The 22,655-nt window shown below is 45.6% G+C and overlaps 2 protein-coding genes across 2 annotated transcripts; both read left to right on the forward strand.

Annotated features, from left to right (window-relative positions):
• The first annotated feature begins 470 nt into the window (after window positions 1-470).
• On the forward strand, window positions 471-2,800 carry LOC128323231 (uncharacterized). Its single transcript, XM_053245964.1, has 2 exons — window positions 471-1,945; window positions 2,773-2,800. The coding sequence occupies exons 1-2, from the start codon at window positions 471-473 to the stop codon at window positions 2,798-2,800; spliced, it is 1,503 nt and encodes a 500-aa protein (XP_053101939.1).
• Window positions 2,465-22,036, forward strand: BAALC (BAALC binder of MAP3K1 and KLF4). Its single transcript, XM_053249828.1, has 3 exons — window positions 2,465-3,327; window positions 17,378-17,550; window positions 21,610-22,036. The coding sequence occupies exons 1-3, from the start codon at window positions 3,156-3,158 to the stop codon at window positions 21,718-21,720; spliced, it is 456 nt and encodes a 151-aa protein (XP_053105803.1). The 5' UTR covers window positions 2,465-3,155; the 3' UTR covers window positions 21,721-22,036.
• The last annotated feature ends 619 nt before the right edge of the window (window positions 22,037-22,655 follow it).

Raw genomic sequence — 22,655 nt, forward strand, 5'->3', positions numbered from 1 at the left:
AGAACCCAGGCTGCTGTCCCTTGCGGCCCAAACAACCCCCCACACGTCTAATGTTAGACGCGGGGGTTGCTGGTTTAGCTCCCGAGCAGGGCCGCTTGGCCCTGTTTGGGAGTTAAATGGCTGGTGCTGCATTCCTTAAAGGCAGGGAGAGCCACTTCTGGCTGCACTGCGAATGCAGCACTGGCTCCCATCTAGATCCCGAATGGGGCGTACATGTTAGAGGTTGTTGATTTTTACCAACAATAGGTAAAACAGCAGAGCACTAAGGAATGAGCACACACTCCCGTTACAGAGTAGGTAGCAGAGGATGGTTTGGATGTTGCAGCTATTTAAAGAAAACACATGGAGATCCTTGTATGACTAAACACTAAATATGTATTGATTAAATACACTTAGATAGGAAAGACCTATCTCTAATCTAAAGGACTACATAGTGGATAGGTAAGGAGAGAGAGAGTGCATTCCTTGGAATGACTGGCTATTGCCGCGTCTGGATACCAGGCTATGCCCAGATAGCCCAGCCCCTGTATGAGGCGACCCGAGGAGAGGGCGAGATGCTGTGGGGAGAGGATCAGAGAAAAGCGTTCCAGGAACTGAAAGACATGCTAACAAAAGGTCCGGCCCTAGGACTCCCAAACCTCATGCTGCCCTTTACGCTGTACGTGCTTGAACGGGGAGGCTTGGCAAAGGGGGTCCTGACACAGCAGATCGGACCCAGTATGCGACCCTGCGCATATCTCTCTAAAAGACTGGACGCTGTAGCAAGAGGATTTCCACCCTGTCTGAGAGTAGTAGCAGCAGCAGCTTTGCTATTACAAGACGCAAAGAAACTCACTTTCGGGGCAAAGACTACTGTGGTCACAGAACATTCCATCAGATCATTGTTAAAAGAAGGGACTATCAAGTGGATGACAGGCTCTAGACTCATGAAATACCAACTAATGTTGCTAGAAGACCCGGAGGTTGAACTACAAGTAACCACCAGCTTAAACCCCGCCTCATTCTTACCCGATGAGCACACAGAAGAAGGAGAGACGCATGACTGCTCGACGTTACTGCAGCAGACCTGGGCGGTCCGCTCTGACCTACGCACAGTCCCTTTGAAGAATGCTGATCTACAGTGGTTTACAGATGAGTCCTCCTTCGTGGAGAATGGAGTGAGAAAAGCAGGATATGCTGTGGTGAGCTTAGTGGACACTATTGAAGCTCAACCCTTACCTACAGGAACCTCGGCCCAGCTGGCAGAGTTAATTGCGGTCACCAGAGCTTGTGAGATGGCAGAAGGACAGACTCTGAACCTATATTCAGATTCGAAATATGTACACAACATGGCACATGCATACGCGGCGCTACATCACAAAAGAGGCATGCTGGATTCCAAGGGGAACCCAGTGAAATACCGGCTAGAGATCCAGCGATTCATGGACGCTATGCAACAGCCCCGCAGCCTGGCTTTTATGCATTGCCGTGGACACCAGAGAGGAGGAGGAGAAGTGGAAAGTGGCAACCGGAGAGCTGATGCAGCAGCCAAGCTAGCTGCGCGCTCAGCTGAAATGATTATGGTGTCCCTCATCCTGGACCTAGCCGCCCTGGAAGAAGACTGGGAGTATGGGACAGAGGACCAGAAGTTGGCAGAAGCCCTGGAAGCTGTAAAACAGAACGGGAAATGGATTATCAGAGGGGGGAAGACGCTAGTCCCCAAGGAGTATGTGCCGAGACTTGTGGGAGGGTTGCATGAAGGCACGCACATGGGAGCAGAGACTATGTATGAGCTCATCCGGAAAAAGTGCTATGCGCCAAATTTGTCTGCTCATACTCGACAAGTGGCCAGAAAATGTATAGAATGTGCTAAAGTCAACCCCAACACCCGACCCCTTTCCCGGCGGGTAGACCAGGTCTCCGGCGTCCTTTGCGGTGTGCGCATGCGCGCGCGCGCAAAGCGCCTTCAGTCTTCTGGAGGCCTTGCTAACGAGAGGAGCTCCGTTCGGTAGCTCCTCTCGTTTACTTAAAGCATTAGGTAAGGACACACTCGGGCGGGCGGGCGGGCGGGCAGCTGGGAGGGAGGGCTGGCAGGCTGGCGGGCGACGGCAGGGGCACCCTTAATTGCTAATCTGCTCGGGGGGGGCAGCGGCGGGGGCAGCTGGTTTCCAGTGCCCCGCTTTTAAGTTAAATATGGGCGCTGGAGGGGGCCGAAGAGGCGGGAGGGGTAAGCAAGCCCTCCCACCCTTAAAGTCATACCCCCCACCCGGACCCGGACCACCAAGAGCCGAACCGGTCCGGCAGTTCGGCCATTCCTTAGAATGGCCGCCGGACCGGTTCGGACTCACCACTAGTATATTACCCTGTTTAACTAGAATAATAGAATCTGCTGTCTCTGCCATCATCAGAAGGGAAACTGCACCCCACATAAAGGCAATGTATTCTGGTCTGCCTTTAAAGGAAGAGCCATGAATTGGCTCTTGAGGGGGGAGATGTGGAATGGAAAATTCCCTTATTGTTCTCTACTGTTGAAACTGATGAGTCACTTATCAGTCAAGGACAGACGGATGGGGGAAGTGGGTACAAATGGGCAACTTTATTAACATAGGCGCCGAATGACAGGCTTACTTCAAACTGTAACTGCCCTGCTTCTTGGAATGTGGAAGTGTCTTCTCTTAATTTGCTTATCTATCTCTTGTAACCGGAATCCCGAGCAAAAGTCCAGCCTCAAGACAAACACATGTGAAAATGTAATAAACTAATTGGTTCTTTGGGCTGAATGTTGACGCCCAGGTATGTGGTGACTGCTTACTCCAGGTAACAAACCTGAGGAGGGATTTAAAAGAAAAGAAAAAGAGGGCGGCAGCTGCAAGAGGGGGAGCGAATACAGAGGAGGAGGAGTAAGAGCGAGAGCAAAAGAGGCGAGAAGAAGGAAAGAAACCGAGGCATTTGAGCAGCGACGGCCGTCAGGCGCAGGAGGCGGAGAGAGCAGAGGAGGAGGCGGGAAGGAAGCTGCCTCCCGTCCCCTCTCCCGGCTCCTGCCATCCTGCGCCTGGCCGAAGGCTGCGCAGCGCCGGGAGCGTGATGGTGCTCTGGCGGCGCAGCTGCTGCCGCTGCCCGCGGTGTTGGCGCTGAAGCGGCCGGCGAGGGTGCTGGCTGCCAGAGCCGCCGGCAGGATGGGCTGCGGGGGGAGCCGCGCCGATGCCATCGAACCGCGCTACTACGAGAGCTGGACGCGCGAGACTGAGTCCACCTGGCTGACCAACACCGACGCCGAGACCCAGCAGCAGCTTCCCGCCGGCGGCGGCCTGGAGACCGGCAGCCTGGAAGCTGGTCTCAGGAACCCCGGTGAGTAAAGCTGGTTGGGCTCTGGCGGTGAATGAAGGATGGCCAGCGGGGCCCTGCCGCGGCTGCGGCGGCTAGCTGAGGCTCGCTCTGGGGAGGGGGGGAGGAAGCCAGCCCCCTTCCCTTACCATAGCCTCCTCAAGGCGAGTCCGGCTTCTTCATCTTCGCCCCCCAACCAAAGCATTTTTCTTTAAACTGTGAGGAAACCTGCCTGGAAGGACCGGAGCTAACAGGTTGGAGGGTAAAGAACGGGCGAGCTGGCCAGTTCTGCAGGGAATATTTCAGGACAATAGCCATGCCACACAAAATATGCGTGTACACACACTCACGCACGCACACACCACACACTTGTAGTTTAAACCCGCTCCAAGTGGCAGTGCTTCAAAATCATCCTTTGTGTTCTTGCAGAATGGGCCCTTCTGCCGCCTTCTGTGTTTGTAAGGAGAGTGGCGGCTCAGTCAAGCCTCAGATTCTCTCTTGTCTCTAGGCTTCTCTAGGATCTATTCTATACCAACACTGCATGACTTATTTTGGAGGAAGGGGGATGAAAACTTCTTCCCCTGCAGCTGAAAAATGGGTGCGTATTAGTAATGCATCTCGTAGGGACAGCAGCACATAACATAAAATTATCATATTACTGTTGTGGGTCTGGGAAGTTTAAGACCTTATGAGTAACTATTCATGAGCAGGGATGTACAATATTTGTGTGTAACTTATAGATAAGCAGCAATCTTCTTCTTTTTTTAAAGAAGTATTCATTACATATTCTTCAAATTGTTGCTGAAAGGAAAGCTGATGGATCGTAACTATGGCTTCCCATACACTGCATTTTGTCAGGCTGGGACACATAGGAAGTGGCAAAGAATTTAAAATGTCACAGTTGAGAGGGTTAGGGAAGAAGCAGGGATTCTTATATTTGGATAACCCACCTGGCTGCCTGGGAAACTGAAGCTCGGGAAGACTGAAGTATGATTCTGCAAATTCAGGATTGTGCTTTTAAATATATTCTGGTATGTCATCCAGTCAAGCTAGCAACTTTTTGTTGCTGCTGCTTTTAGATGCAGGAAACACGATTGAATGTTATAGCGCATTTCAGTTCTTAGGCGTATTAACTTCTTGGCACTATGGTTTATCTCACTGGTCTTCAAGTGGTGAGTCAGGACTCACAACTGTGCAGCAGTCTGACCAAAAGCAGATCACATCAGTGGTGCTACTGCTACGTACATATATGTTTGTTTTTTAAAGGGCCCCATAAAGCATGTTGGTCTAAAGATGTGAAAACGCACTGCTCTATCTAGTTAGGCTAGATACTGCTTGCGTGTCCTCGGCCAATAGTTCTATACCAACTTGATAACATTAAATGGAAGAACTGCAAAACACTCATGACAGAGTACATAGCAACTGACTGTATTTTTTCTGCTTCAGTGATGACATCATAAGTAAACTCTCTTAGCAGCTGCTCTGCAAAAGCATCAGGGATGATGCCTCAGCATCTCTGCAGGATGCCTCAGCATCCTGGTCAGTTCCCAGTTTCTAGACCATAAAGGTAAAGTTGTGCTGTTGAGTTAGTGCCGACTCCTGGTGACTACAGAGCCGTGTAGTTTTATTTGGTAGAATACAGGAGGGGTTTACCATTGCCATCTCCCAAGCAGTATGAGATGATGCCTTTCAGCATCTTCCTATATCGTTGCTGCCCGATATAGGGGTTTCCCATAGTCTGGGAAACATACCAGTGGGGATTCGAACCAGCAACCTCTTGTTCCCTTGGCAAGTTATTTCCCCGCTGCACCTCAAAGATGAGGAACAGAGAACCTTCAGCCCTGATGCAGAGTAGTAGTACAGGTGAAACTCGGAAAATTAGAATATCGTGCAAAAGTCCATTAATTTCAGTAATGCAAATTAAAAGGTGAAATTGATATATGAGACAGACGCATTACATGCAAAGCGAGATCAGTCAAGCCTTAATTTGTTATAATTGTGATGATCATGGCGTACAGCTCATGAAAATGCCAAATCCACAATCTCAGAAAATTAGAATATTACATGGAACCATGAAGACAAGGATTGTAGAATAGAACAATATCGGACCTCCGAAAAGTATACAGTGTACTGTGCTTGATTGGCCAGCAGACCGCCTGACCTGACCCCATAGAGAATCTATGGGGCATTGCCAAGAGAAGGATGAGAGACATGAGACCAAACAATGCAGAAGAGCTGAAGGCCGCTAATGAAGCATCCTGGTCTTCCATAACACCTCATCAGTGCCACAGGCTGATAGCATCCATGCCACGCCGCATTGAGGCAGTAATTGCTGCAAAAGGGGCCCAAAGCAAGTACTGAATTCATATGCATGCTTATACTTTTCAGAGGTCCGATATTGTTCTATTCTACAATCCTTGTCTTCTTGGTTCCATGTAGTAATCTAATTTTCTGGGATTGTGGATTTGGGGTTTTCATGTGCAGTACGCCATGATCATCACAATTATAACAAATTAAGGCTTGACTGATCTCGCTTTGCATGTAATGCGTCTGTCTCATATATCAGTTTCACCTTTTAATTTGTATTACTGAAATTAATGGACTTTTGCACGATATTCTAATTTTCCAAGTTTCACCTGTATGGAGTGCTGAAATACAAAGTGGAAGATCTGAGTTCAAGTGTTAGTCCTGGGAGATAGCATCTCTTTCTCTTTTCAGTTAACACCTATCCACAGACAGCATTTTCACTACAATTAAAAATTGGAACATAATTTCATCAAAACAATTGACATTTTGTAATGGAAATATTTAAGGGTTTAAGGAGGAGGGTGGTCAACTGAGACAGATTACTTTTCCTTATTAATTAACATGATTATGTTAATTAATACTTCTGTTATGTGGCTTTTTACTCAAAGGACATCATGGATATGCTGGCAGTCTGACTATGTAGTGAAACCACTTACCATGCAAATTCAAACTAGGAAGATAAACCCCCAAAAGTGTTGTGCAAATTAGCTCTTTGAAATATTATATTTTATGTTAAATATATTTTATACCACTTTTCAGTAACAACAAAAAGCTCTCAAAGTGGTCCATGCTGCAAAATAAAATAAAAGGTTGTTCTGTGCTCATAATCTTTTTAAAAAACCACAGACACCAGCTACAGGCACTGGAGAAATATTGTGCTGGACTGAATAGAGACAGTTGTGCTCTGCCCACTAAAAGAGAACCATAACCTGAAAGGTGCCCAATTAGCAGAGGTTGTGCTTTGTATCACAGTCTTTCTGCCTTTTGGGGGGCTGGGGGTCAGGGGTGGGTTATACCAAAATGCCAGTATCCATTTCCATAAATTGAGAAAATTTATGAGGAGGTTGGGGGCTGTCAGTTTGCTGCAGCTGTGGTGAGCAAAAGTAACCCCCTTTTCCCTTGTGCCATTTTCCTGATATTAATCTCCCCCAAGAAGCGATGGTAATCCTTTACACCAGCATTTCCCTTTTAAAAAAACTTTATCTGTATCTTCTTCTATATATTTAATTCTCTAAGGCATACCTTTGGCTAATCCCATGTGTGGCAGCTCTCGCGAGAGTTCAGAGAGCTTCCAGATAGCCACAGGGAGGAAAATGGAAGGGAGGAAAATGGCAGCTGTGGCCGGCGAAGAAAACCAGCCAGAAAGCAGGGGTGAGAAACGGGGGGGGGGAGCCAGCCAGCCAGCCAGAAAGCGGGGGGTGGAATGGGGGAAGAAGCCAGCCCTGGCCGACCAAAAAGGGGGGAGAAGGACAAGAAAAAGGTGGTAGGGGAAGAAGGTGACAGTTGGTGGGCCGGGCAGAGGTGCTGGCTCTGATGCTCTGCGCCCAGCCCAGCTAATACAAAATAATCTCCTCTGTATTGTGCACTTTAGTCCTAGTGGAGCTCTCCTCTCGCTTTACTTCTGGAATGAAGTTCATAGATCAATATGACTGTGTTTCTTTTATACCAGGCTCATGCACCACCTATGAACTGTTATTGTATCTTTGGATTTGATTAGATTCTTTATCACGTACTTGGTTTACTTAACATAATTATATGTATAGGTAAGTATGTTTGCTTATAGTCATTGGCACACTCCTGAAAAAGTTAGATGCACATGTACCTATGCCTAATGGGTGTTAAGTGCTAATTTAAGAAAGGGGCTGGATAACAAACTGAATCTGAATCAAAATAAGACGGGGTACTCATTGTGTCGGGTTGGAACTCAGGAGATAGTTTAGATCCTGGATGAGGGTTATACTCCCTCAGAAGGAACAGGTACTTCTGGATCCAAGCCTCTCTGTGGTATCCCAGGTTGATGCAGTGGCCAAGAATGCTTTCTGTTAGCTTAGACTGATATGCCAGCTACATCCTTTTCTTTTGAAGAGCGACCTCAAAACAGTGGTGCATATGCTGGTAACCTCCAGGCTGGACTACTGTAACACGCTCTGTGTTGAGCTGCCTTTGTACATAGTCCAGAAACTGTAATTGGTGCAAAATGCAACAGCCAGATTGGTCTTGGGGTTAGCCCATAGAAACCATGTTACACCTATTTTGAAAGAACTTCACTTGTTACGTGGAAGATTCCCCCCCCCCCACTCCTTGATCAAAAGCTGGCAGGAGTGTTCGAGACAACTACAGACACAACAAAAGTCTAAATAGCAAAATTTTGTTAAGAGAAATTGAGAACAAGGCGTAAGTAGGTATTCCCACATGACTGGTGTATGCACATGTCAATCTGTGTGTCAAAACATTGCTTTTCTAAAGTTTAACACTTTTCACTAATAAAAAGCCTTAACTGCTAATAAACCACAGTAAATTCCTGTATAAAACTAATCTTGAGGTTTTCCAGACATAGCTTTTAATTCAAATCCACTCCGGATTAGAGTGTCCACATATTAGTTTTGTTTACCTCGAGGTCCCTGTGGGCTATCAGGGATGAGTACACACCCGACTCTGCTTTCCCCTGAATTAGTATTAAGAACATTCTTGCTTGGCCCGAATTATGTCCAGGGTAAAAAAAAATCCTGTCTTTGCAGCAGCTCTTTTTTCTTTGAAAAGCCGACCTTTCTGGTATTCCCCACTGCTTGTATGGAGTGGCCATTGGCAGTAATTCGGCTTTTTTCAAAACACAACGAGGGGAGTTTGACAGCTGTGTTGATTTGCAATTGCGAGTGCTGGAGACAGGGGACACTGGGGGCAGGGGACACAGAGTTCAGTTCAGGTGCCAGCTATCATTACTTCCCATCTCCCAAGCACTGAGCAAAACGCCATCTGAATCTTAACTGAAAGCCAAGCAAGGGGGCTGGAAAGGGGGGAACAAGATGGGGAGGAGCATGCAAGATGCTGGTTCTGCATAAAGCAGGGGTGAGGGGAACAGCCCCCCTCCCTCCTCAGGGGATCAGCTACCGCCACGGAGCAAGAAGAGGAGGGGAGGAGAATGCAAGATGCTGGTTCTGTATCACTAGGCTGTGTGATTACTGGGAGCGGGAGGCAGATTGAACTGTAGACAGGAGAAACGCATTTTTTCTGCAAAAGATTCAGTGGGGGAGCACCTGTTTCTTTACACTAAAGTCTCTAAACTCTAAATAATAGACCTTTGTCCAGCTGGGCTACACGCCTATGCTGGCTTCTCGGCTCACAAGCAGAAAGTTCCTTCATGAAGCTGCTGCTGCTGCTGCTGCTGCTCCTCCTCCTCCTCTCTCCAGCCTCTTTCTGCTCTCCTTACAGTAGTACAAGTAGAGAGAGGCAGAAAGAGAGAAAGCTGCACAAAAGCTTCAGTGAATTTCAGCAGCCCCTTCTCTTCATGACAAGCCACCTGGGATGACTGCTTCTTAACCCTCAATTTCCTCGGCACACTCTCCCTCTTGCTCCCTCTGTCAAACTAACAACAACCAAAAAAAGGTATCTCGCCTGTGATTGGTTGAAGAGAAAAAATCCTGAAGCCAGCTGCAGGAACTCATGTAGGAAAAAGATGGCAGCAATTGCGGAGAGGAGCCGACTCCATGTGGGCTGTCCCATTTAATCCCTGAAGTAAGCATCTTGCGAATCTGCGGTGAAGTAGATTTGCTCTTCAGATACTCGGAGGCATAAAGCCATGTGTGAAAAACCTCCATGGGACTCTCTGGTGTTAGCCATGGAGTTTAGATTCTCTAGTGTGAATGTACATGGAGGCGGGAATGTGGGACAGTGTTCCCTCTAACAAGGATTCCCAGATGCTGTTGACTACAACTCCCAACACCCCCAGCTGAAATAACCTTTGCTTGGGAATATTATGGGAGTTGTAGTCAACAACAACATCTGGGAATCCCTGTTAGAGGGAATGCTGTTGTGTGTGGGGTGGGTGGGGGTGGGGACCAGACCTGAGAATGTGCCTAAGAATCCTGGGGAAAGACACCGGGTGCCAGACCAGAAGAATGTCCGGGGCCAGTTATCTGGCATTCAAGGGGCTTTAACAGACTTCCTAGATGGAGATATGCATATGAAGGCAGACAAAGGATCCTGGGGTTTGGTTCACTGTAACGAAGGGTGACTAGAGGCCTCAGCCAAGCAGTCCAGGAAGATCCAACACACTCATGGCCTCGTGCTGGCTCGCTGGCCAGGGGTTAGCCTTCTCACGAGAGGGCCAATCCACCAGAGAAGACAGAAACACCATGTGTTTCAGCTCTCTGTTTGACTGCACTCTCATGAGGTAGGCCTTTCAGCTATAGGGCCCCCTGCTGATGTGGGGCTCCCATTACCGCTGGTTAATGATAGAACCCGTGTTCTGTACCTTCTTCTTTCCACTCAACCCTTCCAGACTTCAAGGGGTCCAGGCAGCTTTGGGTGTCGTCATGGCTTTGGGCAGGCAGAGTAGGAAAGATGGGACGAATCTTATGTTTGGGGCTGATCAGGGCCGGCTGGGGCTGATGTTGCAGTGAATTTAAATCAGCCGGTGTGGGGAACTCTGGGGCAGGACACCTGTGTATTGAAGTGTATTGAACCCTGGCTTGCCAGTGAACATGAACAGCAGAACTAAGCATGGGGATGTGTTATGGGAAGGCCAGACTTGCAGAAGGGGTGCTTATGTTCTCGGTTCATGGCCGTGGCTGGAACTGAGATGTTACTGAACATCTGAATACTTCCCGGGGCTTAGCTGGAACTTTGGGCTGGGTGGTAAAATCCCTCCAGCCTGCATGCCAGGCACTCTCACGAGAGAGTGGTCCAATCTGAGAGTGGCCCAACGCTTCTGAAGAAACTTGCCTTGGATCCCTCAGTTAAGCAACTACAGGCCTGTCTCCAACCTCAGGACTCAAATCGTCTTACACGGAATATCAAATTGCTATTGCCTGTGGCACAAGGCAAGGCTATCCCCTATCACCGCTACTGTTTACTCTTTCTTTGCAGCCATTAGCAAATGCCATGAGGTCCTCCCCCAGAATTAGTTGACTGAATATACAGGGCAAGACACACAAAATAAACCTGGTGTGGGTGATGATATTCTAACCAAAGATGCCAATCCAGAAGAAGTTTGCCTTCTTGAAAAATCTTGTAAGGTAGCAAATGATACCATTAATAAAGAAAAACTTGAATTATTCTGTCTCAGTATGCCTGATCACAACCAGATTTAGCAGAATTCCCAACCAGAAAACATACTTTGAAGAGCTAGAAATTATGATTCTCAGCCACTATACTAAATTGTTAAAACTGAATTTTACTCCTCTCTAAAGATCAATATATAGAGTCATGGAAAGATTTAAATTTGACTTGGCTAGGCACAGCTGCTATGGTAATGATGAACTTACTTTTAATTTTTTATATCAAAGTGTGCCAATTCCCATTTATGTTGATATGCTGAAGGAATGGCATATCAGCAGTTCAATTCTGATTGACCTTAGGTATACAAACTCTCTTGCCTTTGTAAATGAACAATTCATTCTTAATAGACCAATAGATGTTAATAGACTAGGAGACCATAATATACGAGGACTGCCTATTTTAGCCATGCATTACAAAGCCTGTCACCTCTCATGATGGATTCATATAGTTCAAAATGAGAATTCTCAACCATGGATAGAAATGGAATTATAGTCAGTCCTATAATTAAATTAAAAATTGCTTACATTTGACTGAGATAGCGAGCTAGTAATGTTGGGGCAATTGAAACACCGTTCCTCAGAGCAATAGCTGTGGTCTGGAAGCAATGAATAAAGAAATTAGCCCAGCCTCTATCATCACATACTCCATTCTTGGATTATCTGCTGTTCAAAAACCCTGACAAATCTCTAGTTTCAAGAAGAAAACAAGGTATTTACTGTATCAGGGACCTGGTTAGAGGTGGACAGGAGTTATCTTGTGATCAATTGAAAACCGAACTGGGAGCAGTTAAATTAACCTGGCTCCAATTCTTCCACACATGAATTGTCCCCTTTGCCAAGCAGGGTCTGCCCTGGTTTGCACTTGGATGGGAGACAAAATGTAAGGATTGTAAAATATTCCCCTTAGGGGATGGGGCCGCTTTGGCAAGAGCACCTGCATGCTTGTGTGCAGAAGGTTCCAAGTTCTTCCCTGGCATCTCCAGAAAGGGCTGAAAGAGACTCCTGCCTGCAACCTTGGAGAAGCCACTGCCAGTCTGTGTAGACCAGGGATTCTCAGTGTTGGGTCTCCAGGTGTTATTGGACTTGAGCTCCCATAATCCCCAGCCCCAGTGGCCTTTGGTTGGGGATTATGGGAGCTGAAGTCCAATAATATCTAGGGATCCAATGTTGAGAATCCCTGGTGTAGGCAATACTGACTGGATGGACCAATGGCCTGACTCAGTATAAGGCAGCTTCCTGTGTTCCTTACTCACTAGTGTGATGCCTCAACTTTCTTGTGTGTAGAGGAGCAAAACAGGTGCACCAAGACTACTTGTTCCCAGTTCTGGCCACAATAGAGAAAGGACCATTTATGAGAGACATTTTTGGTGACCTTTTTTACATACCCCTTCTGATTTCCTATGCAGTCTTAATGCTCCGGTATCTGTGTGCAGGCAACAGTCTACATGTCTGCAGATGTTGTTTGGCTAGTAATTTAGTATATAAGAAGAAAGTAGTTGAAATAAGACAGCCCTGGCTTGTGTTTTGTGGCTGGGTAGAGATCCCCCCTCCCCCCGCTTTAGTGCTTTAATGTAATAAATATTGACAAATCTGCCTTGGCAAAGTTTTTATTAGTTTATTTTTCTGTAGATACGTGTGAAATATTTAGGCCACAGACAGGCAACCATAATTAGATTTCGGCTGGAGTACAAAATAAAAAAACGGAAATACTGGATGCATCAGTCTTCTGTGAGTTAGCCATCAACAGTTATGACACATTTTCAGCTACCAAGCAGTGTTCCCTTCCCATTCCCTGGATGACATTCTGGACTGAATAGTGCTCTGCTTTGGACAGAAAAGCAATATGTTTTCTTCTTTCAGAGGGAGCAGCATAAAGAGGTTGACTATATAGATGGAACCGTGAGCGTCATCTCCTGCCTTCCCTGCAGTTGCTGTCAGTCACCTGGCACAAAGCGATAACTCTGATTTCTCCATAAGCATATAGTAGCCGTATTATACAGAGTTAGACTAGGCTCTCCAAGGTTTCAGGCAGACATTTTCCCCAGGGATGTGAGGGATTGAACCTGGAACCTTCTGCATGCAATGCATGTTCTCTACCACTAAGCTATGACCCCAACTCCATATCCATGGCACAAAACCAATCACAGTGTTCCCATACACTGGCTTTGTTTTGTGTATATGGGATTTATATACAGTATCTATATATACATTTGCCTTTTACTGAGTCAGACCATTGGTCATAAGAACAGCCCTGCTGGGTCAGGCCCAAGGCCCATCTAGTCCAGCATCCTGTTTCACACAGTGGCCTACCAGATGCCACCGCTGGAAGCCACAGGCAGGGAGTTGAGGGCATGCCCTCTCTGCTGCTGTCAGTCCCCTGCAACTGGTACTCAGAGGCATACTGTAGCCCTCCAACTAGTAGCCGATGATAGACCGCTCCTCCATGAAGTTATCCAAACCCCTCTTAAAGCCATCCAGGTTGTCTTGTGGCAGAGAATTCCACAAGCTGATTATGTGTTGTGTGGGAAAGTACAACCCTTTGTTGGTCCTAGATTTCCTGGCAATCAATTTCATGGGATGACCCCTTGTTCTAGTGTTATGTGAGAGGGAGAAGAATTTCTCTCTGTTCATTTTTTCCACTCCATGCATGATTTTATAGACCTCTATCATGTCTCCCTGCAGTCTTCTTTTTTCTAAACTAAAAAGCCCCAGGTGTTGTAGCCTTGCCTCATAAGAAAGGTGCTCTAGGCCCCTGATCATCTTGGCTGCCCTCTTCTGTACCTTTTCCAGTTCAACAATGTCCTTTTTTAGATGTGGTGACCAGAATTGTATGCAGTACTCCAAATGTGGCTTCACCATAGCTTTGTATAAGGGCATTAGAATATTAGCCATTTTATTTTCAATCCCCTTCCTAATGATCCCTACCCTGACTGGCAGCAGCTCTCCAGATTTTCAGACAGGGGTTTTCCCCAGCCCTATCTGGAAATGACAGGCATTGAATAGGGATGTGCACGGAACCGCGGCGGGGCAGTTCGGCATGGGGTGTGTGTGTAGCTTTAAGGGGGCGTAGTACTCCCCCCCCCCGCCACTCTTCCCCCTCCGGCACTGGCGCTTTTCCAAACATTCTTGGGGTGGCAGAGTTCCTCCCTGCCGCCCCTGCCCCCGTCGTTGTCTTTGCTAGCTTAAAAGCAGGAAGAGCTGGTGGCACGCATGCGCCCTTCGCGGTGCACGCGCTCGTCTCCACTGCTGGCACGCGTGCAGCGTGACATATGTGGCGCATGCGCGCCAGCAGCAGAGATGAGCGCGCGCACCGCGAAGGGCACATGCATGCCACTAGCTGTTCCTGCTTTTAAGCTAGCAAGGATGACGGGGGCAGGGGCGGCAGGGAGGAACTCTGCCGCCCCAAGAACGTTTGGGAAAGCACCAGCGCCGGAGGGGGAAGAGCGGCAGGGGGGTAAGTACTACCACCCCCCTTTAAAGACACACACTACCACCCCAGGCCGAACCGAACCCCCGGAATTCCGGACCGGTTCGGAGGCCTTGACAATGGCCTCCGAACCGAACCATGCACACCACTAGTATTGAACCTGGGACCTTCTGCACATAAAATGTCTTCAGTTAAGCCTGATAAAACAACATGAGGGATTCAGAAAAACATCACTCTGAACATTCTTCATCACTTTCAACATTCACCATATTTCATATTAGTTGTAGTATCTGTAATCTTGGTGTTTGGGCCAGCAAACATTGGCAATGGCTAGAGACCATACATGTACAAAATGGTCCTTAGTTTATGGAAAGTTTGGCTGACTGGTCCATATTACTTTATCTATCTATCTATCTATCTATCTATCTATCTATCTATCTATCTATCTATTCATCCCTCTTAGGTGTATCTGTCGCTAATCCCATGTGTGGCAGCTCTCGCGAGAGTTTGTGAGCAAGCTGCCAGCAGGGGAAGAGAAATGCGGCACCTCCAGAGGCGAGGCAGAAAACAAAACAGCGATAGGAGGGGGAGAACATAATGGCGGCTGGTGGAGGGAAGAAAATGGTGGCGGGCGGTGAAGAAAACGGCTGCAGGTGGGCAGAGGAAGAAGACAGCGGCGATGGGTGGGTGAAATTAGAGAAGCAGATGCTCTGCGCCCAGCCCAGCTAATTTAATTTATTTCAGAAATGTGAATGCTACATTCAGTTAAATTCCAAGAGCAGTTTTCATATAAAAAGACATATAGAAGGATGTAATGTTAAAATGGCAGGATCAGCAAAGCATAACAGAATGTTGAAATCTAGCAGAACAACAATCAGTTAAAATATGCTGGAAAGTCTCCACAAAACAAAATTGTAGTGATGGGAAGGATTTCAGGGAGGACTAGGCCTCACTTAGAGCAACTACTGGGAGGGTGGGCCTTTCCTAATAACGGGGAAAGCACAGGGAAAATCAAAACAGAAGGAGCAATCCATAAGACTGAGTGTGAACTATAGCAGCAGGAGAAGAGAAAGCTTTTTCTTTAGTTTATTCTGTGCCAAAGTGCCCTGAGGAAGCAGGTGGCTGAGAAGCTGTTGGGGAGATGGGAAGGCCAGAGCCACTAGGCTGGAGACAGCAGGAAAATCCCTGCCTGTGAGTAGTGATAGTGATGTTCAATTAGACATGTGAGGGAGTTATTTTCCTTTATTGTATTTCTTGAATCTGAGTTGCCTGGTCAATGAAAACTCCCTCTCTTACAATCTGCTTTATGAAGAGACAGTTGTTGTTACATACTATTGTTTTTCTTTTAATCTAATTATAAACCCTTGTTGGTGAAGTGTGATACTCTTAATTTTCGGTCTGCCTTAGTCACACACCTATGGAGGCCTAGGACTGCTCAGCCCTTGTAGAGAGGGCTTTGCCACTCCCTCCCTCCCACTGGAATCCAGTGGTGCACCAAGATAATTTTGGTGCCTAGACTACCGTCGCCGTGAGGTCCCCCCCCCCTGGCCCCTGGTCAAGCCGCCGCCAGGAGGATGGGGGTGAGCCGAGCAGGCCTCCCTCCATGGGAGCAGGAGCAGCCGCTGGGCCTGACCATCTGGTCCAGTGGCCCCTGAGAACTGCGAGGTGCTCCAGTGCGCCTGCACAGTTGGAATAAAGCATCACAATCTTTAACCCTGAATAGAAGGAAATGGAGCAAAGCCTCATTTGTAGATATTGGCAGAGGCAATAGAGCAGGGCTGCTCAACTTTGTCCCTCTTGCAGATGTTGGCCTACAATTCCCACAATCCCTGGCTATTGGCCACTGTAGCTAGGGATTATGGGAGTTGTAGTTCAAAAACAGCTGCAGAGCCTAAATTGAGCAGGCCTGCACTAGAAGATGTCTGTACAGAAGAAGGCAATCCTTCATGGACACTGGGCCAAGGTTGTTGTAGATTATCTTCAGCACTTTGAACCAGCCTAGAAACTAATTGTCATAAGTCAGGGGAAGGTACATTATTGAAAACAGACTTTCACAGATCCCCTTATTGTCAAATGTGGTGTTTGAGCTTTATTCAACTGCTCCTCCAACTTTTCTGTGAACCCAGCCATCTGATCTGCACCAAGGGAACAGCTTATTTTCTGAGTGACCTTAATTTACATGTTTTCTTCATGTTGTAAAAACAATTGGCTGACTGTATGCATTTTAAGAACTAGGACATTAATGGGACCTGATTGCTTATTGACAGAATATCGCTTTATGCATGAAATGAATGGAAGTTTGTGGACAGTTCCTTGAAGCATAATGTAGGGTGTGGTATAATATGGCTTGGATCCTAACACCTCTAATGTTGCTGCCTAACAACATGTGAACAACATGGTCAAGTTCTTGTTATCAAAGGGAGTTGCATCAGATATTTTGGCTGTACGTGGTAGAAAGCATTCCTAACTGCTACCTGGACCATGTTCAGGCTGCAAGCCTGTTCTTGTTTTTGTTTTTAAGTAGAACAATAGAAATTATCAGTGCTTTTGTGTTTAAAGGCATGTCTGATTTGCTCACATCCTTTGAATAATAATTTAAGATGGGTTCCCAACCTGTGGTACTCCAGATATTGATGAACTGCAACTCCCATCGTCCCCAGCCACAATAAACTATAGCTGGGGTTGCTGGGAAATGTTGTTCAGCAACATCTGGAGTACCACGGGTTGGAAACCCCTGATTTAGGACATCATACTTCACTTCTAACATTATTCCTGCCCATGGGGATGTTTCTCTGTTGAAGCAGAAATGTACCTGTATGGAATAGCTGGAAGATGCATACCCCTCTATCTTTTTTGCAGGACAAATGAAGAAAGGTGGGGGTGGGGGAGAGAAAGAGAGAGAATAGGAATATGTAAATATAAAAACCACGAACGCTGTGGTGGTATCTGCCTATACAACTATCATAAAACCCTTTCTGTGACATTGAGTATTTTTTATTTGAAAGTATGCAGAATGCTAGAGTAATAAATGTTGACGTTGGGTATCATTTTTGTGTATTCTTAGGAATTTTGGAAGATAGCAAATCAACTCAAACCTGTGCCACACTGTCCTCAACTGCAAGTGGAATACCTACTGCTGAAAAAAGAGCTCACTGTGGTTCACAGTGTACAAAGCCAGCAGTTTACACCACTGGAACCTTGGCACAAAAAGAACAGAATGGCTTTAGAACAACAGAGGTAGGCATAAAATTACATTCTATGTATCTTTTACAGCACACTGGGTATACCATAGAAGCTAGACCAAACCTTGTTTAGCTTCTTGTACACAGAGGGAATCTTCCAGGTGAACCACAGTGCTATTAAAGGTAAAGGTAAAGTGTGCCATCAAGTCGATTTCAATTCCTGGCGCCCACAGAGTCCTGTGGTTTTCTTTGGTAGAATAGTGCTGTCAAGTCAGTGTCGACTGTTGGAGACCACATAGATAGATTCTCTCCAGGATGATCTGTCTTCAACTTGGCCTCTCAGTGGTGCTGCTGTAATTGAGTCTATCCACCTTGCTGCTGGTCGTCCTCTTCTATTTCCTTCAATGTTCCCCAGCATTAAAGAATTCTCAAGGTTGCTGGGTCTTCACATAATGTGTCCAAAGTACGATAGTTTGAGTCTGGTCATTTGTGCCTCGAGTGAAAATTCTGGATTGATTTGTTCTATGATTCATTTGTTTGTTTTCCTGGCTGTCCATGGTGTCCTCAAAAGTCTTCTCCAGCACCAAAGTTCAAAAGCGTCAATGCTTTTTCTATCTTGTTTCTTCAAAGTCCAGCTTTTGCATCCAGAGTGTCACATGAAAAACCACTGTCCGAATGATTCTAATCTTTATAGATATAGACACGTCACGGCATCTAAATATCTACCAAGTGCTAGTCTGCGGCATCTTTCTCGACTGCTGGATCCTTTACTTTTGATGGTTGATCCTAAAAAGCAGAAGCTATCCACCATTTCAGTGTCTTCATGATCAGTTCTGAGACTGGTTGCTGTACCCGTTGTCATTAGTTTAGTCTTCTTTACATTTAATTGTAATTCCATCTTTTCATTGTGCACCTTGACTTTCATTACTGAGCTTGCAGATCATCCGCATTCTCAGCTACAGACACTTTTTCTTGTGAATAGCTGCAACCTGGGCTATTAACATGTGTTCTTTGCATCCATCCGTCAGGGGTTCCCAACCTTGGCCATTGTGGCTGGGAATGATGGGAGATGTCATCATCCACCATCATCTGGGGACCCAATTTTGGAAACCCTTGCCCTAGGGCCACGGATAAAATTGTAATATATTTTTTAAATGGTTCTCTGATGTCATGTGCCATAAATCCACTGCCAATGCAAACTGAAAATATTTCCTTAATCTATGGCATTGTCCAAATGGTTAAGTCCTTTCATTTTATTCTCGGGTATGATATGGGAAGGTGCTGAAAGGCATCAACTCATACTGCACAGGAAATGGCAATGTTAACCTGTATTCTACCAAAGAAAACCACATGGCTCTGTGGTTGCCAGGAGTCCACACTGACTGGACGGCACAATTTTTCTTTTCCTACATACAAAAAGGATGCTAGGTAAAAGTATCTTTACTTGAGATGTGGAAATGGCAAGAGAAGGGAGTGTGGATAGTTTTTGCCTTCTTCTGCCACAATTCTAGGTCATATGCAAAGGAGATAAACTTTGTCCTCTGGGTAGAATGCATCTCTCCCTGCGAGGGAGATGCTTTCTCCCTGTTTTGAATAAAATGTGAAAGCACAGGGAGAAAAAGACTTGCATTATTTGTGCTTCTGCTTCTCATGTGAACTTACTCTGAAATTGCTACAGTATGCTATTACCTTCTGCGTGAGAAACAGAAACATGAAAACAAGCCATAGCAACATAGGAAGCTGCCTTACACTAAGTCAGATGGTTGGTCCATCTAGCTCAGTATTGTTTACACTGACTGACAGCTGCTTTCCAAGGTTTCAGGCTTCATCTAGTGGCAGCCCATGACCCATTAACCATATATGGCTCTTAAGAAGTTCAGGTATGGTTCTTAAGATTACTACAGAATTCTTTCTCTCTTTTTTGTGAGGGGTGTGTGGGGGGGGGATAATTGAGGTTTATAGAGAAGTCCCATGCACAATAAGACTACTATCGGCAAGAAGTCATGCATGTTTATCCTCCTCTTTCTTGGCCATGGGTAGATAACTGAGTGGCTATCCCACATAGGGCAGTAATCTTTCTGCTGTTGAGGTGAAAGAGAAACAAAGCAGGTTAGTGTTTTTCTTCTCTATTATCCAATTATCCAGTATGTCCAGTTATTTTTTATGTTCAAGTCTTCTCAGGCAGAGAACAATATATACGTTTTCCTACTCACCTTCCAGCTCCTTGCTAGAAGGTCGCAGTAATCTGGACCACTTCATTCGTTACCCATGATGCACTTTAACCATCTTTTGTATTCTAGTTATGGTGCTAAAAGGTAGATTTTCCCTACACTGTTTCCATGCATGTTTAGAGGAGAGCAAGGTTCCACATGTAACTGTGTACAAATGAAGAGAATTACTCAATCCCAGAATAAACCTAATAAGAACTTTGCTGGAACATACCAAGGATCAATGAGTCCAGCATCCTGTTTCTCACAGTGACCAACCAGATGCCTTTGGGAAGCCCCAAAGCACAAATGAAAGCATTTGCCCTACCCTATTGTTTGCCCTTCCCTCAGCAATGGCGCAGCAGGGAAGTAACTTGCCTAGAGAGCAAGAGGTTGCTGGTTCGAATCCCCGCTGGTAACACCTATATCGGGCAGCAGCGATATAGGAAGATGCTGAAAGGCATCATCTCATACTACACGAGAGAAGGCAATGGTAAACCCCTCCTGTATTCTACCAAAGAAAACCACAGGGCTCTGTGGTTGCCAAGAGTCGACACTGACTTGGTGGCACAACTTTACAGCAACTGATATTTAGTGACTCTACCACTGAACATGAAGGTTCCACAAGGCCAGTTTTGTGACAGTGACTTCCATAAATTATGAATTGCACTAATATACTGCCAATTTCATAGGGTAACTCCAAATTCTACTATGGGATATAGTGGGGGAAAAAATTTTAATCCATTTTCTTCAGTGTGCAGAATTCTAGCTTCTTCCAGGTCCATGATGTTTTCTTTGATATGGGATGACCAGAATTGTACGCAGTATTCAAATATGGCAGCTCGCTAGATTTCTATAAAAGCATTGTAATGACCATTTTATTTTCAATTCCTTTTCTAATAATCTCCAGCATGGAATTTGCCTGCTTCACAGTTATTGCAGAGAGCTGATGTTTTCATTGAACTATCTACAACAACACCAAGATCTGTTTTCTAGTTAGTCACAGCCAGTTCAGAACACATGACTGTATATGCAAAATTAGGAAGGTTTGCACTATATTTAGACTTAAGGTGAACTTCACTTGCTACTTGGTTACCTAGTTTCGAGAGATCCTTTTGGAGCTGTTTAGGTTTTCACCGTTTAGGTTTTCTGTTTCTGTTTAGGTTTTCAGCGTTCTGAATTGGTTTAGTTTTGCATCCTTTGCAAACTTCACTGCTCACCTCTAGCCTAAGTTTTGTATAAGTGAAATAATTGCATATTATTACTCTCCTGTTCACACTTGCCTGCATGTCTCTCCCCTTCCTGTTGTTTCTAGGGATCTGCTCAAAATGCGATTCGGCATACAAATTGCAGCCCAGTCCCTTTAAAACAGAGGACTTCCACACAGCCCCTTTAACATGGAGGAGAGCAGGTCCATACCTGCTCCTCCTCCACTCGCCACCACTTCCGTTATTGTGGCGCTCCCCGCAGCTGTGATCACGTGCCGGCGAGACCTCTCCCGGCTGTCCCTGCATGGTGCTGGCCTGCAGGGGCAGCCAGGAGACACCCCACACGTCACACTGCTTTCTTCCCTCTCTTGCAATAATTGTCTGTTGATTCTTACCTTCAGTTTCCTGTGGAATTCTGAGTAATAAAAGAACAAGACTGTTTGCTTTATCACAGTCCTATAATAAATATTTAATTTATACAGTGCCACTGTATTCACTGTTTAGTATGGAGATCACTGTAAGATCTGTCTTCAGACTTTGGGGAGTGTAGGGATCGCTCATGTTGTCTGCTCTTAGATATTTGTTTGATATTTGGTTTGTACTGTTGCACTGTTTGTTTTATCTCCTTGGTTGATTAGGAGATTGTTCTACAATTTAGTTTTGTATTAAATTATTCTACCACAAACTCTTTTCAAACAGGCTAAATGGGAAAGCAAGAAAAAAGTCACAAAAGATGTCACTGTTAACACCACCAACAGCATCCGACAAATTAATAGTAACAGAAGAATGACAAAAAACTGTGTCAATTAAAAGCGCCAAGGGAAAGGATGAATGAACTCTGCAATACATTGCTGCACTTTAACTCATTATTTAATGTGAAGAACTCAAGACATTTTATGCTGAATGCAGTGGCCAGCTGCTGCTGTGTGCCTTTGGAAATGTTGTCTGTCTTAGCTCTAAAAATCTGTTAACTTTGGATGCTTGGACACAGCATACTACTGTACTTGTTCTGTATTGCCATTTGGATGAGGCTGGGCCAGTGACTAGCACTTTTTGTTTGTTTGTCCCCCCACCCCCATTGTTGATTAAGTAATTGAATGTAATTTAATAAAAATGTAAATCCTGATATATCAGAAACACTAAATACAATCCCTCAGATATTGCATCTGTGACACTTGCTTTTAGGTACAAGTATCTTTTAGGCACTTTTTAGGTATATGGAGGCTGAGAGGTTGTATAAAACAATTATGAATGATATGGTTGCCACTTACTTCAACTCAATTTGCAAATCAGCTTCTTAACATCCCGATGCTAAAAGTGCTCACAGCAATGACTGTGGATGGGCACTCTCTGGTATGTGGCATGCTGGTGAGGCACATAATAGTAGTATTGTTTACTATACCAAATGGAAGTCCCAGAATCAACTCCACTTTAGGTCTCTGCATATCAGATAGCACAGGTTTGTGCCAACATAAATGATTATGGTGGCTGTCATGCAGTTAAAGATATTGTACCCCATCTGTGCCCATTTTTGTGCCATATACCAGCTGTGCCCTGTGTTGCAAGAATCTAGCTGGCAATGGGGACTGTTTCTGTAAAGAAATAAAATCACTGGGTTGGTACAATACTAATATTGTCTTGCAGAACTAGTGTAACTCCCTTCAGTTGTTATGTTATACGCTGCTTACTTAAAGTCTTCACAGCAGTCTCTCTTGATGATACACAGGTCTAACTGAAAGCACAAT

The sequence above is a fragment of the Hemicordylus capensis genome, chromosome 4, assembly GCF_027244095.1.
Source record: "Hemicordylus capensis ecotype Gifberg chromosome 4, rHemCap1.1.pri, whole genome shotgun sequence".
Taxonomy (NCBI): domain Eukaryota; kingdom Metazoa; phylum Chordata; class Lepidosauria; order Squamata; family Cordylidae; genus Hemicordylus; species Hemicordylus capensis.